A 16,679-nucleotide genomic window follows, 5' to 3' on the forward strand; every position below is an offset into this window, starting at 1 on the left:
CCAGACCCCTGCAACAACAGCACTGTCCTTCACCAGTGGACAGTATTCACTCTCTGTCTGCAGGACAGTCTCAGGGCTTCTTAGCGAACAGCCAGGTTCCAGGACTTCTTCAACAAAAGGACTGTCTTTTACCAGTGGACAAATCTGGCAAAACAACATCAAAACAGACAGACAAAGTACCAGCAAAACAGCCATGTCTCCTCAGTCCTTGGCAGCTCAAGGGGCAGGTCTCAAAAGTCCAGGGCAATTCAAAGCAGGCCACCAGCAATTCTCTTAGTCTCTCTCTCTCCACGAGGTGCTGCTTCCAAAAAAGATCTTCCACCTCTCTCTTGTCTCTCCAAATCTATGTCACCAGCTCCTCCCAGTTCAGGACTTTCTTTTCACATCAACAAGTCCATCCCACAGGTGGGATTAACAAGCTCTGGGTTTTAACACAATCAATTTGAAAACCAAGCCAATACAGGGGAATCTTTAATTGCCATTACTATCACAGATGGTTATAACATCACTATTATATAATTAAAATAAAACTATGAGTACTTTGATAACCAAGCTAATAGCTTGGTTAGTACAAGAACTAAGTCATTTAATGGGTTAAGTAAACTTTTCTCAGTGGGACTGGTAACCTGTCAATTAAAATATAACTTTCTTCAACTTTTGGAGAAAGAAACATGGCAGTATTAGGAGCTTCTCCCAGCTGTTCCCACCACCTTCCTGTATATACAGTTGTTGTGAGAAGAGAGCTTAGAAACAATTTTCATTTTCTATGGTTCAGTAATAGGGAGTGGTGGTGAGGAGGAAGTTAACAGAGTTGCAGAACAATTTGAGTAAGGCATTCATATACATGTGGGATGTTCTGAAGATGTTCTGTTTATAAGTTGGGAGGCAAGCACTTTCACTTAAGAGACAACCTAGTATAATGGGAAAAAAATTATAGTAAACTTAGAGTCAAAAAACCTGGGTTTGAATTCTTGTTCCAATGCCTTCTTTTTGACACTGAACAAGTCTCTTAACCTCCCTCACATTTTTAAAAATGATGATAATAGTACCCTATTTTCCTCATGTGATTGCTTATATGCAGGTGCTTGGTAAAATCTGAAACACAATACAAATGTGAATTATGACAACAATGCTATAATTCTGTTAGGGGAATCACAGTATGATATGATGGCTTTATCATTTCCTGTGAACTCAGGAATAATGGATTTTTCAGGGCTCTCTCCAGGTATTTGTCCAAATTATCTGTTAGCTGGACACTTATTATTGGCTGTAAAGCCCTAAGGAGGCATTTCAATGATCTTTCTTGCAAATAAAGGGTGATTAACTATGGACATTTTTGGCTTTGTTTAGGCTATCCCTAGTCATCTCTGTCCATAAGTGTTTGAAGGCTAAGGAAGTTTCTTGGCTTTTTTGATTGATTAGTTTCAATCTGTTAAATTTCCATGAAAAATAGTCCTAGTTTGATGTTTATTCTTTTATCCATTTCTCATTTTTAAGTATCAATGTCTCCTTTAAATAAGCCTCATTTTTATTCTTTCTTCAAACTTATTAACTTTGAGTCAAATTTGGTTCTAAGTCAGTGGTTTGTGCACTGATAGGTAATTAGAAATAACTCTCAAATTGGTGGCCAATCATTTTTCTGCCAGGATTCTTTCAATTTCATAGTTTTTGGTGGTATGGTCCTCAACATTCCTAGTGGCTCCACCTGATTTTTAAAGAAATTACTCATGACTTATAGGCAGGAAACTTCAATGTAGTCTACTTGTCTTTGGTGTCTCTTTAAGAGACCAGATCTTCTTAAAATTATTACCTTCCTTCATCCTTATTTATTTTTGGCTTAGCACAGTGCTAGGTACATAGTGGGGTCTTAATCAGTGCTTCTTGGTTGAATGATTGGTTGGTTTGCCTTATTGTTTTTATACTATGAATTTATGCCAATATATAAGTTTCTCAAGTGAGTTCCTGAACTTGAAGAAGCCATACTGTGGTTTGTTTATTCATTGTGACTTATGATTACTAGCTTCTTCACCATTGAAGATTCCTCACTTCCTTCCTTAGTTTGGAGTGTAATCATTTCTTTCCAGAAACAACACGCATCAAATTTTAGGTGTCCTCGTCACTAAACTCCTGCTATATCTCATGTGTACAGAACCACCAGTGGGTTGACTCCTTTGAAGAAGTACTCTCCCCTCCAATCCCCTAAGCACACACAACACAACACAACACACACACAAATGGAACCCTTTGAATTTTAGGTTATGGACCTATTTTCATTGCTTGCTTACAATGTCAACATACTACCAAAAGGTGGCAGCAAACTTAAGCCCTGATAAGTTTCCCTAACTTCAGGTTAAGAATATTTTGGCAAGCTGATTTTTAAAAAAGTTAAATAAACTAAAAATAGATTATTTCAAAGAAAAGACTTCATAAAGGTTTTTTTTTAGTTTAAAAGGAACTATGATACTTGCATGCTTATTCTAATAATATAAGTGATTCCCCAGCTTCTAGAAATGATTAGAAGTAACAGAGAAGAGGGAACTTTGTGAAAAGGTGGGTGTATTTGTGTGCCCAATTTTAGATGGCAGAGCTGATTTCTGGATTACATGTGGTTGTATATGTTAGTGACCTTGCTGTTAAAGACTATTGCAGCTGGTGATTTTTTTTCCTCCTGAGAAGTCTCCAGGTAAATTAACAGAGGCAGTCAGAATCTGAGTTCTGAGAGAGATTGGTACCACTTCTGTAAAATAAAGGACTCATGCATACAATGTGTGGCCCAATGGGAGTTCAGAGGCATATTCTTTCACTTACTATGGGTAATCTGCTCTTTAAACCCTTCCCTCCCTATGAGTCTTTCTTTTCACTCAGTGTGAAAGGGCACGTGTAGCAAGATCAGTTTAAACATTTGCTCTGCCTAGGATGGTAGTTGTAAAGTGAGAGCTTATAAGGCTCTCTGAAGCTTGTAAAGAGACTGAATGGTTCTGTTAAAACAAGTGGAGTTTAAAGAAATTGTTAACTAATAAACTTTATACCATAAAAGTGGCTTAGAAAATTATCGATGTTGTCAACTGTGGACTCAATGTGTTGAAAAGAGAAAGTCATTCTGTACCCTGCACACCATAACCTTGGTGATTTTTTTTGGGAGGGAGGGGAATTAGTAAATCCTATTATTAACTTGATGGTTATGTAACTTCCAACTTAACCTGGAGGAGGAGGGGATGGTAAGCCAGGATAAGGGTGGAAGTGGGATGGTTATGTGGGAGTAGTTGTTGGTGGAGAGAGGGGAGAAAATCCCCTCCACAGAGGAACACAGGGTCATGCCCTAGAATAGGTGTATTTTGATAACTGTATTTCTAACACTCTCCTAAGAATTTAAAATTTAATTAATAAACCTTAAATGAAAATTATCAATTATATTACTTTAATTTTGTGAAAAGAAATTATTATTTTATTCTAAGACATTTGACAAGGGATCCATTGGCTTCAGGAAAAGGGTTCTGAGACACATCAAAAAGGTTAAGACCCTCTGCCCTAGGTTATAAGGTACATTTTTCCTCTTCTGAAGCTGCCTCTGAATACCTCAAGTTTCATAGCTCTCCTGGGTGAGCTGAAGGCAGTGAGGTTCCAATTTAGATTGGGGACCACCTTGGGTGGAAGCTTCTATTTCCTTGTTCATCCTCTTTTTAAATGCCTGGGCAAAGAAGAAAAGGTTGGCTGTATAAAATTATAACCAAATACTTCTACAATAAAGGTAAACGAAATGTTAAAATGGGCCACAGGAAGGGAGGGGTGAATAGAGAGGGTAACTGAGGAGAGTCTAAAGGCTAGTGAGCCCAAAGACCTTCAACCTTTAACAGTAATGTGCTGGGGCAGGCTTACGTTCTGAAGCCTGGGTGCTGGCAGCCTGCCACGTGCTGACTGGCTGACTGGCAGGGGCTTGCTGCGGGTGGACCAGCTGGGGAGCATGTTGGCAGTCAGCAGGGATATTTAGGGGCAGGCTCCCTTGGGAGGACAGAATACAGCAGGGGTCCTATGGTCAATGGCTCATGATTTCCCTAAGTCTTTCTTGTGATGGGCTTGGTCCCCCTAATGAGCTTGTTCCATGTTACTTTGACCCCACCGAAGAGCTGATAGGTTTGGCAACCAATTTAGACATGTGTTGCACTCCAATGAGTTTTCTCTCCTGGAATAACAGAGAATAAGAAAAATTCCATTTTGGGTGTGGATTTATATAGCAGGGCTATAACTTTTGCTGTCACAGTTCATGCTGCAAGAAGCTGATATCGGCTCAATGTAAATTTTATAAGATAGACTAACATGACCCTTATCCCCGTGATGCCAGTGAGAGGCTTCCAAATCTATTCTGAACTTACTCTTGCTTGTCATATGAACACCCTTCAGTGAGAGGGTTCTCCCTCCCTTTCTCTTTTCCAGCAAAATGCACAAGCAGTTTGAAAGGCAGGTTTTAGGAATGTTTGCGGGACTGTATGGGTAAAGTTACACAAGACATCGAGTTAGGTTAGAAAATACATGCTAACTGAAGAGAGGTTTCCAGCTGTTACAATAATAACATCCAAGATAATTTTAGAACCAAAGGTGGAAAAACCCTCTGGATCCAAAGAATTGACAGTCATGGAACATTGGTGAAGGAAGCCTAGGATTCCATCTATTCCCTTGGTAGAGGAGATGGTGTGTGCTGGTCTAGAATGAATGGTGGAATGGACTGAGAGCATACATGTTGTGTGTGCCCAGCTTTTGTATTTTTAGTTTGTAATACTCATGCCTGCAGAATGTGGCACCTTATCTCTTCTTCCAGAGAAGGGACAACTCTCAGAATATGATGTGGGGTACACGTCTATAGCAGTCACAAGGAATTGATTTCTCCAGAGTGAATTTCTGACTCCTTGCTACATATGGTCTTAGAGGAAATAGAAACCATTTATGAAATAGCCAAAGAATGCTCTAGGAATTATTGTCAGCTGATAGTTCAGAAGGAACCCAGACATGATGGTTTCTCCACATTGGATTGCAGTTTCAATGTGTGAATTAGCCCTTGTCTTAACCGTACCTGTAATACATCTTTTCCCTGCCTTCCTCCTGTTGCATGGAAGATCAAAGAAAACTTAGACACAACAAATTAACCTCTGCTTTAGGGAATTATAGACTCAATGTCTAACAAGTTTAGATTTTGTGGAGAAAAATTGTGGGAATGTCCCAAGGTGAAATGTTGGTTTTCTTGGTATTTATATATATATTTTAAAGCAATAGGGGTTAAGTAACTTGCTCAAGGTTACACAGCCAGTTATTTCTGGGTGTGGTGCTAAGTATCAGAGCCCGGATTCGATCCCAGGTCATCCCAACTCTGGGGCCAGTGCTCTTACTCATTGAGCCACCTGGCCACCCCTTTGTTGGTTAATATTGAAGTGAGGAGAGTTAGTAGCAAGATGGTTCAGTAGATGGAGCCCTGGACTTGGAAAAAAGAAGACCTCAGTTCATGTCTGGACTGAGAAATTTACTGACTGTGTGACTCCAGGCAAGGTACTTAACTTCTGCTTGCCTCAGTTTCCTCACTATAAAGTGGGGTTTTAATAGCACTTAGGTCTCAGGGCTGTTGTGAAGATCAAATGAGATAATATTTGTAAGGCACAGAATAGGTGCTTGATAAATGCTTGCTAAATCTTAGCCTAAAGAAGGTGGATTAAATTCCCTTGCTCGTCCAGTAAGGGGAACAATGGCATTAGATTGCCTGAAATAATGGACAGGTCCAGGGATATTCTGTGCTTTGGATATCTGTTAAGATAATGTCATTGTTGACTTGTCATCCTTACTTGGGTCTACAGACAGCATAATATCAGTGAGTTTTGATTCTTGGGCTGGTAGAGGTCCTTGGTAAGGCAGGACCACACTGTATATTGACTGGACTGGAGTCATCTTCTTTGATATTTTGATTTAGCAAGTGTTTCTCTTTTATGCCTGGTAAGGGACTGCTCTCAGCAGTGGACATTGAATGAGAACAAATGAAGCCCTGCCTCTCAAGGGGTTTACCTTCATTTTGTCAGGAGAATGTGACATATGCACATGTAGAGGTATTATGCTTGATTATGTAGCCAGAGGAGAGATACAGTCAAAATATTTTAGGAAAATTTGACACAAAAGAGAAAACTTTCAGTGTGGGAGATCAAGGAAGGTACAGAGGCAGTATCATGTAAGCTGAGTCTTCTGGAAAGATCAGGATTTTGAAACAGACGTGAGGAGGCAATACGGTTCCAGCAGTGAGATGGCTTGTCCTGCTACACAGAGGTTGGTGATGGCATGTCAGGTTAGGCAAATAGAGGCATTGAGCTAGAAGGAACCTCAGAGGCCAACTTGTTGAGGGAACAGGGTGCTAAGGTTAGTACCAGAGATGGGATTTGAATGCTGACTCCATTGTAAATGATCATAGCTTTAGAACTTCAAAGTCATCTAGTCCAACTCTTTCCTTTCACAGTTGAAGAAACTGAGTCTCAAGAGGTGAAATGATTTGCCCATGACAGATACTGGTGGAGGCAGAATTTGAACCCAGATCCTCTGACAATAGAAGAGTCAATACTCTTGCATTGTTCAATGCCACTAGCTAGTGGTCCAGTTTGTATGTAGTAAAAGGAATAAGGATAACCCAAGGTGAGGATTTGGATTCTGGTCTCATAACTTCAGGGGAAGAATTGTCCATGTTTCTAGGTGATTGATGGCAAGCCACTTAGGGAGGTTAGGATGGATGCATTCATGAAATAGAATATAGGGAAATACTCCCATGCTGCACATCCACATCTATTATCTTGTGTGTCTCTGTTCGTTTACATGTTGTCTTTTCCTTTAGTGTGTAAACTCCTTTAGGGGAGGGAGTACAGAGATTTGGCCTTTGTGTCCGCTGTACTTAACACAATACTTGTCATTTAGTAGGGGATTAATAAATGCTTGTTGGGGAATTGATTATAACAAATTTCTGAGTAACAGTAGCCTTTATTTAAAGCATGAAAACTAGATCTACAATAATGAGTGATCCATTGGATTTGGGGAGTAGACTATGAAATCCTTCCTCTGGCCCCTGCAGAGCTCAGGAGTGACTTTTCTCCTAGCTTCACTATAAATGGAGTTCATGGAATTCTCCTTACTAAAGTTTATACAATTAAAGAAAGGAGGCTCCAAGTATGAAAATAACCCTTAATTCGTACTGTAAACTTAGAAATGTGCTTGGCAACGGTTGGCCCAAAAATGCTGTCAAGACTTGGAAGACTTGTGAGGTCTCATTTAGCATGTGAAAATGCAGAGGAGATCCTATTATGTAACATGACAGGAGAGCTGCAGAGCATGGCTCTTAAAGAAAGAATCCCAGAGCCCAGGGGAAGACAGTAAAAGGGATGGTGCAGGGCAGCCCTGAAGGGAGAAGAGGGAGGGAAGTGAATGAATGAGCGACATGTCTGAGTGACCGCTAGCATGGCTTGACTATTGTTAGAGCTGGCTCTCAGATTAATCCTCAGATGTCAGAACTCTGTAAGACCAACATGTGACTCCAAGCTTGCCACTTGACAGAAGCGTATGTTTTGCTGGTATTAAGAGGCTGGCTGAAGGCTAGGCCCCCACTGTGCGTTAGACGGTCTCTCTCTCCCTCTCCCTCTCTCTCTCTCTCTCTCTCTCTCTCTCCTCTCTCTCTCTCTGCATGTGGGTGGGTGTGCATAGGGGGGCGTGGGAGTGTATACGTTTTCTGCAGCAGGTATCATCAGAGCTGTTCGCTGAAGCTGGATTTCCACAAACGATCAGCACTCGGTTCTGCAGACACACCAAACTTCCTCTCCTCTCTGGTTTCTTGTCTGCTTTCTGCGAACACACCAGAGTGCTTGGGGGTGGGGAGGGGGAAACCCTCTGCTGGTCTGTGATTACCCTGCCTCCACTTGCTAATTCGAGAATTCAAGCTATGTGGGGCCGGTGTAATCCCAAACACCCCTCCAGAGAAACCACAACAGAGTTGTAGAAGAGAGAAGAGAGTGGCCTGCTGCTGCTATGAACGGCAGCGCTCAGCAGATTAACCTGCCCAGGAGCTGGGCTGCTTCTAGTGGATCTCTCCAGGAGAAATCTGAGCACTCGTTTTTTCTTTTTTATTACTATAGGATGGAGGATGAAGCCGTCCTGGACAGAGGGGCTTCCTTCCTGAAACATGTGTGTGATGAAGAGGAAGTGGAAGGTGAGTGCTGGCAGTGGGGCTCGGGCATCTCGATATACATTTGTTTATGTGTGGACATTCACACACTCAGTTCAGCTGATATCTTTGAAGTTAGAAACCAAAGCTTTTCCCTAGAGAGTCATTTGTGTCTCGTGTGTGTGTGTGTGTGTGTGTGTGTGTGTGTGTGTGAGAGAGAGAGAGAGAGAGAGAGAGAGAGAGAGAGAGAGAGAGAGAGCGATTAGATTTAGAACTTCATTCTGAGGTCAAGAACCTTGGGCAATTTGATGTTACCTTTTCCTAGGTGATCTCTAAAGCCCCTTCTAATTCTAAATTGGGACCCCGGGATTCTGATTTTGAAGCAGGTGCCAGTGTCAGCCAATGCTCCCTTTAAATAAAAATTAGTTGGTGTGATAATATTAACCAGCCACCAGTAAGTGACTAATTCAAAGAAGCTGCTAGCTTTATATAAATGTACTTGGCAATGCTTGCTAATTAATATTCTCTCTTGTGTGTTACAGTATAGACAAGCAGATGTTACAAAGGGAGACTGATACCAGAGTGATGTCAACATTGTTGGCAAAATGGGTCTCTGACGAGGGGATTAAGAATGGGATTTGGGGCTGGCTCATAGTTAAAAAAAAGATGGACTTGTATCTCTCAGTGAAGAGGGAAGAAGTTTTGCTGACTCTCTAAGGAGGCTTCATTACTTATATTGGTCTTTATGGACCAAATAAAATTTGTGCATTAACTTAGAAGTTCTTTTTTAAACTTTTTTTTTTCTGTGTGATTATTTTTGCCTGTCTACCTATTTACAAAATGGGTAGGTGCCTGTTTACTTGACTGGGGTGCTACAAGACAGTGTATAATAAAGTAATTGTTACAAGGGAAAATTAGGATGCTATTAAAATGATAAACTTATTAAATGATTAATTAAATATTAAATGATAAGAGGCAACATGGAGTAGTGGAGAAAGAGCAGGTCTGGAGTCAAGAAGACCTGAGTTCAAATTTGTCTCGTGTCATGTGCTGGCTAGATGATACCAGGCAGATTATTTAACCTCTCAGTGCCCCAGGTGCCTATGCTTTCTAAGTTGTAGAGAAGGTGAGGACCTGTATCAGAAAGGAGAATTTCCTATTTGGAAACTCCTATGATAATGAAATCCCAGGTTGGGTCCAACAAAACAAAATTGAGCAAATAGCATAAATGACAAAATCTTACATGGAAATTAATATATGCAATTAGAATCCCCTAACAGGCTATTTATTTATTGGTAGCTCTGCCTTGATTGCTGCCATACTGGGGTTGATTTGTGCCCCCAGAAGCCTGAATATGAAGGGTTGAGGTGCCTGAGAAGAGGGGGTGGTAGGTTAGCATGCCCTGGAACAATGTTTTATTCTAGATTGGGGTTCTTAACCTCTTGTGTGTCACGGGCCCTTTGGGTAATCTGGTGAAAGCTATAGACCCCTTCTTAGAAGAAGGTTTTGAAATGCAAAAAACAAAATCCAGAGGATTACAAAGAAAATAAATTCTATTAAAATATGGTTATCAAAAATATTTTAAAAATAATTAATGAACCCTAGGTTAAGAACCCCTGTTGTAGACCAAATGATTGGTCCTAGGAAAGAGGGAACCTAGATGTTCAGGACTGTCTAGAAGCATGTTGGTGTCCGTCTTGTTCCTCATGGCTCTCTGGAAAGTTCCATCTGGACATACAGCTCTCCTTTGAGATATCTAACGGTAAAGGAGAACTTCACCGTGCCACGGACTCCTTCCCTCTTTCTTACATCTCTCCATTCCTCCCCATCTGTATTTCTGAATCTGATTTATGAACATTTGCCTGGCATGCTGCTTAGGAAAAAAGGAATTCCTTTATGTTCTTTTTGCTTTGGTAATGTTTCCCGAGTTCCCTATCCTTTAGCTCTGTGACTGTGGGAACGTTTTTAAAGTAGCAAAAGCAAAATCCTTAGACTTTTGTACCATGTCACATTAAACCTCCATTACAGTGATTATATTGCTGTCCAGATGTCAAAGGGAATAAAGATATTAACAGGTGGAACACACATATATAAGAAATCCCGCAGGGCTCCCCAAGCATCTGGCTTTTTCTTGGACAATGGAAATAAGTCTTGATGGGAATGAGCGGGGAAACTTCTGAGAATAGACTGTAATGGGCTTTTTTCTTTTCTTTTTCCTTGAGAAGGCTGTTTTGGCTCAGTTCACAGGAGATGCAAATCATATGCTTGGTTTTGTAAGGTCTGCAGGGGTTGATAGTACCTTGTAATAGAATGTTGGACATGGCATTTCTTCAGCCTTTGACCGAGAAGTGAATTTCCTGAAGTATTTCCCTTGATTTTCAGGGGGAATTTCCCCTGAAATTAAGATAACAGCATAAATAAAAGGAACATAAACATTCACTCAAACTTTAAAAGTATGAAATAAGGCAATTAATGAAGTTAGTAAGGAGTATGTTTGTAAATTCAAAAGGTTTGACCATTAGTATTAAGATTTAGACAGGAGCTTCAGATGGAGCAATGGACAGGGCATTGGACAGTCAGGAAGACCTGAGTTCAAGACCTCAGATACCTTCTAGCTGTTTAGCCCTGTCCAAGTCAGTTAGCCTCTGTGTGTCTCAGTTTCCTCATCTATAAACAGAGATTAATAATAGCACTTAGCTCTGAGGGTTGTTGTGAAGATCAAATGAAATAATATAGATAACCCAGTGCCTAGCATACAGTAGGTGCTTCATGAATGGTTCCTTCCTTCATATGTTATTTTATAGCATGCTATTTATGTTGTTATCTTCCTTTGTACTGTAATGTGTGGCATCATGTCATATCATGTCACATCATGTCATGTTATATCATATCACCTCTACCTCCCAGGGTGGTTGTGAAGATAAAATCAGCTTTTTTAAGGCACTTTATGCCTCCCTTAGAGTTCCAGATAAATGCTAACTCTGAGGACGATGATGATTTGCTGGTGGGGGAGACAGAGAAATAGCTCTGGAGTCCAGAAAATATAGGTTTCAATCTCATGTCTGGCATATCATGACATCTTGACTCTGTGACCTTGGGCAAATTATTGAGTCTTTCCAGGAAATGCGTGAAAACCTTAAGTTACAGATGAGCTTCCTATCTGAAGAGGGAATTTACACACTAGAGTTCCCTGTACTGATGAAACTGAGTCTAATGAAATGAATCTGTCCCAGTCTCTCCACCCTCCTCCCGCCAATATCTATAAAATCTGCCATTTTTTACATGTGAGGAAGTGATTTAAATTTTTCTAAGTAGCGTTCATGATTGGCTAATGTGTTAGGGTCATTATGTGAGCTGTGGGATTGGACAGTTTGGGTGAGTTAATGGCGGGGCCTCCAGGATATGATTGGTTTCCTGACACGTCCTTGTGGCAGGAACCCTTCGATGCCACTCACCATGATTCATTCAGTCTCTGCAGCCCTCCCAATTGTTGAGGTGCCATGAGAACTTCTGGGACTCAGGGTGACATCACGCTTGGCCTGAACTGGTTCTGGAGGGAGGGGCACTCAGCTGGTACAAAGTACTTCAGGAAGTGAGCATGGGGGCATTGACAATAATAGCTGCTTATATTTTTATCATAATTGGACATGCTTTAAAGGTATTGTCATGGCAATTTTTTTCCCAACAAGTGAGGAAACAGCGTCAGAGAAATGAAATGACTTGCTCATGGTCACACAAGTAATACATGCTAGAATCAGGATTTGAGCTCAGGTCTCTCCTGATTCTCAATTTCAGCACTCCATACTTGGTAGGAAAGGACAGTTATCTGTGTTCTCCATCCTTGTGTATGAGGGACTAAAAACTTGATTGTTGAATGAGCTCTCTTGATAAAGGCCCCAAATTTCACTGGTTAGATACATTTTAATTCCTTTTGTTTTTGTTTTCTGATGACAGTATTTTCTTGCTTACTCCCCATCTCTACTGATGAACCTTCTCTTGTAACGATTCAAAATAGTTAGGCAAAGATGATTGAAAATGCAGCCATGTTTAAGATCATATATAAGAAGTCACTTTGCTTTTTGACTGTGATGGTTTAAAAATATTCTTATTTATGTTTTTTGACTTCATATCACCTACACTTTCCAGTGAATCCTTTCCTACCTCTTTCCAGGGAGCTATTCCTTAGAATAAAGAATTTTTTTAAATAGAAGGAAAAAAAAGTTCAGCACAAAAACTAACTTATAAGAAAATATGACTTTGTGTGCAGTATTTGGCACCTGCGACTCCTCACCTCTGCGAAGCATGTGAGGAGATGTCATTTGCCATAACTTCTTCTAGGCCAAAGCTGGTTATTATGATTTTACAGTATTCAATTTCATTCCTTTTATTGCTATTCTTTATGTAGTTGCAGCACTTTTATGCATTGTTTTTCTGTTTCTGCTCATTTTAGTTGGTTTTGCTCTCACCTCCACCACTTATGATTCAACTTTTTGCCCGAGTTATCATCCCAGAGCTATGGGTACTCCCCGTGGTTCTCTCTTGGACCTTCTCTTCTTTCTTTAAACTCTCTCTCTTTGTGATGCCTTCAGCTCCCATTAGTTTTCTATATAGAGAGCTCAGATATCTATAAATCCACTCCTGATTTTTCCTCAGAGCTTCAGATCTGCACCACCAGCTGCCTATTGGACATTTCAAACTAGATGCTCCTGAGACCTCCTAAACTTACATCTCAAACAGAGCTCTCTAACTTTTCTCCCTCAAACACACATCTCTAAGGTCCCTCTTCTGTCACAGGCACAAACATTCTTCCAGGTTCTTGGGTATATAGTTTGGTTATAACTCAGTGGATAGTTACTTGTATTATTTATTAGGGATTTTTAGGGATGGAGGGAACATGGGTGAATTTACAGGCAATAGGGAAGGGAGTAATAGATAGTAATCACAGTCACCTTGTCTTTAAGCTCTCTTGAAGAGCCTTAGCTTCCTCTGTGCTCGATGGCTACAACTTGGTGGGTGGTTTTAGTTGTGTTCTTCCCAGAAGCCAAGGGATGGTATAGTTCAAGGTTTCCCAGCCATTTTCAGTCTCTTTTTAGTAAACTTTCCAATACCCCCTTTCTCTATGAAAAGAAATAAATTCTAGAGCTCAGCATGAGAAACAAAACAAATTAATTTTTATTTTTCAAGGGTACACCAAAAATTTTGTGACTTCATTGATTGGAAGCCCACTTAGAATTTCTGCAAGATTTCATTAGGATAATATAGTTACTTGAACCATCCCCTGAATTCCCTTGACAAGCTTCTTATATTCCCTTGGGTGTATCTGTCCTAGAGAGCTTAGGTCCTCATCTCTTCTAACTCTGCATCTGTAACTCAGAGGAATGGAGACGTGAAAGCACGTCCTCAGTTCACCTTCTCCGAATCTCCTCCTGGTGGGTGGCATGACACTTTATCCGTGAGTCTAAAGAACCCAAGGGAGGGATTTGGACGGCGGAGTTCACGAAGAACAGAATGAGTCAGAAGTGGAGTCATCCCCTCCTTCAATAATGTACTTAGCTATTGTGGTTTCCTTAAGACCTTGGTTATTGGTTTAAGGGAATTCCTTCATGAAGGAATAAGATGGGAAACTTTCTTCTGAGTGATTTTTCTAATTGTAGTCTCTAAATTGAGTGGCAGGTCTATCTTTGTACTGTAGGGAGCTTTGTTATAATGGTGCGACATTTCATCATGAATAATTAGCATTTATTTGGCATTTTAAGATGTGCAAATATCATTTATTAAGCACTGTGCTAAGTGCTTTACAAAAATTATCTCATTTAATCCTCACAGCAACCCTGGGAAGTAAGTGCTAGGTATCATCCTATTGTAACATTTGGGGAAACTGAGGCAAACAGAGGTTAGATGACTTGCCCAGGGTTAGATAGCTAAGTGTCTGGGGCAGGATTTGAAATCAGGTCTTCCTGACTCCAAGTCCAATGAGGTATTTTACCGCCTAAGTGCTTCTGGTGCAGTTTGTATCGCTAAATGTTTTTGCATGGAGATGCTATGATAAGTTTCTCACCTGTCTTTTTCATTTCATTGGCACTTAAGCGCCAGATGCATCCTGTATACTACCCTGAATTGATTTGGAGATGTCAGGTTGGTGTTTCTCAGACTGACCTGGAGATGGGGCTTAGCAGAACAACACCTCAGTTTGGATTTCCAACATATACACAAGCAGGGCAGGGTACCTCTTCTCTGTGTCAACTGCAGTGGACCCTCTCCCGTAAAGAAGAAAGCCCTCACGATCTTCAAATTTCATTTTCAAAACTGTCTCTCAACCAGGATTTGAGGTGTATGTGCTGGAAATGTATTACTTAATATGCTCATATTTTGCAGCAAGGGAAAACTCCACCTCATCCTCTGAGATAAGGGGTTGGCTCAGCACACTTAGGTGACTTCCCTTCAGGCACTGGCCACACTCACTACAAGGGGAGTGAACTGAACTTAAGTCAATGGCAAGGATTCAGGAAGCAGAAAGTACAATTGGAAAATGTCCCCACCATTGGTAGAGTCTGGTTTCATTGATGTTGGTCATTGGATATTTTAAAGTGGTTTTTATTTTAGCCACTTTGCAAATTAGACAATGAGCGTACTCTAAGCTAGATGTCCAGCATTTTTTAGAAGGAGTAATGTGGCAAATTCTCACTTCCACTGAGAGGAAAAGTTACCACTGAAAATGTTTTGAAAATTAAGAAAAAAAATCTGAAAGTTCTAAGAAACCCTAACCAAACAAAACCCAATTGTTTTCTTTAAACACTTTCAAAAGTTCTAGTTGCCTAAAATTATTGTGTAGTAGGACTACCAAATGGGACAATGTCACAGAATCAGAATCATCCAATTTGAGGGTTGAAAGGGACTCTGGTGGACACTGAGTACTAACTTTTTTTCCTTAATCTTAAAAATTCCTATGCGAGTTTTAGTGGGACTTTGACAAGAAGAGATGGTACTAGCAGAGAGATAGGCCATAAGACTAAAAACTAGCCTTGATATTAGTTAAAAAAAAATGAAAAAAAGCAAAGCCTAACCACCTTCCTTGGGTTTACTATCTTTCCTTTCTTTTCCTCTAGGGCAGATAGCATTCTTGTTGAAATGTTGAAGAGTCTCAGTATTTTATTTTTTTGCTTTTTGGAGGGGGGAGGGGAGGGCAATTGGGGTTAAGTGACTTGCCCAAGGTCACGAGGCTAGTACATGTTAAGTGTCTGAGGCCGCATTTGAACTCAGGTCTTCCTGACTCCAGGGCCAGTGCTCTATTCACTGAGCCACCTAGCCACCTCTGGGTCTCAATATTTTATGGACATGAGACCACAATGACTTAAACAGTACATCATGGCATCACCTCCCTGATGTAATAGTCCTCCTTTAGAATAAAGGACAAACAGCAGCCAAAGCAGTTCATGATCATCCCTGAAAGGCTGAATAGCAGGATTGGAAGGGTTTTGAAGATGCCTTGTAATCCTGAGTTTAGCACAGTGACTGGCACAATCAGTTAGTCAGTCAACAAGCATTTATGAAACTCAGTGCTTTTTGTATAGAGCCCTACAGTTTTGGGGGAGACTGGATAATAATGCCAAGAGCTCCTTCCCTACAGTTTTTCAAAATTAGTATGTCCTTGGTGGTTTAAGTACAGTTTACCTGGAAAGAAGTATGTCTTCCAGTACTGTGATACTGTATTGTTCTTGGTTTGCAGGTATATGTGTGAAGTCAAAATTACTAAAATAATAATTAAGTAACTATAGCCTGGAAATAGCAAGTCAGTGTTTTGCAAGGCCAACATGATTTGTAGCATGTTTTCTTGGCACATGAATTCTCAGTTTTTATAGAAGGCCCTGGCTAGTCATGGTGGAGAGACACCTTGTTGGAGAGGTATTTCTATAAGTCTCTTTTTCATGTATTTTATTCATGTGTCATTAAGGAGTAGTGGCTATATAACCACTTGAGTCACTGGGCACATTCAAGGAAGTCATTGATCTTCTAGACTCTTCAGTTTTCCCTGTGTAACCAACAAAGGCAAGTCTAGTTTCTCCTCCATGTAGTAGCCCTCCAAATACTAGAAGACAGTTGTAATGAACTCTGAATCTTCTCTTCTCCAGGATAACCATTCCCAGGTCTTGCAGCAGCCTTCATGAGACATGAACTTGAGAATTTTCAGTATTTTGGTTGCCCACTTCTGGACATTCTCCATTTGGACAACGAGTGTACTTTTAAAATTGTGACCCCCAGAACTGGACACAATATTCCAGATGAGATCTGACTGTCAGATGGATAGGTATTTTTTAAAAAGATCTTACTATGTGTAACGTATTGTGCTAAGCACTGGAGATACAAATACATGCTAATAAAACAGTCCCTGTCCTCAGTGAGCTTACATTCCAATAGGGGAAGGCAATAAATAAAAAGAATCTAGAAAAGTGTGTGTGTGTATGTGTGTGTGTGTGTGTGTGTGTGTGTGTGTGTGTGTGTGTGTGTGTGT

The 16,679-nt window shown here is 40.5% G+C and overlaps 1 protein-coding gene across 5 annotated transcripts in view; it reads left to right on the plus strand.

The window, feature by feature from the left end:
* The window catches only part of SLC4A4 (solute carrier family 4 member 4), a 419,170-nt gene that overhangs the window by 38,352 nt on the left and 364,139 nt on the right, over positions 1–16,679 (plus strand). The window contains exons 1-2 of one of the 5 annotated variants that reach the window (XM_069091663.1): positions 7,572–7,618; positions 8,142–8,215. In XM_069091663.1, the coding sequence (XP_068947764.1) occupies positions 8,143–8,215 (73 nt within the window). In that variant the 5' untranslated portion in view covers positions 7,572–7,618; position 8,142. Of the gene's footprint in view, positions 1–7,571; positions 7,619–7,750; positions 8,216–16,679 lie in introns of those variants that run through there. The other 4 variants (XM_069091658.1, XM_069091665.1, XM_069091650.1 and 1 more) reach the window with 4 other exon arrangements.

This window comes from Petaurus breviceps, unplaced genomic scaffold, assembly GCF_028583685.1.
Source record: "Petaurus breviceps papuanus isolate PSGF00001 unplaced genomic scaffold, PetGlider_PUasm1.0 126, whole genome shotgun sequence".
NCBI classification, from domain to species: domain Eukaryota; kingdom Metazoa; phylum Chordata; class Mammalia; order Diprotodontia; family Petauridae; genus Petaurus; species Petaurus breviceps.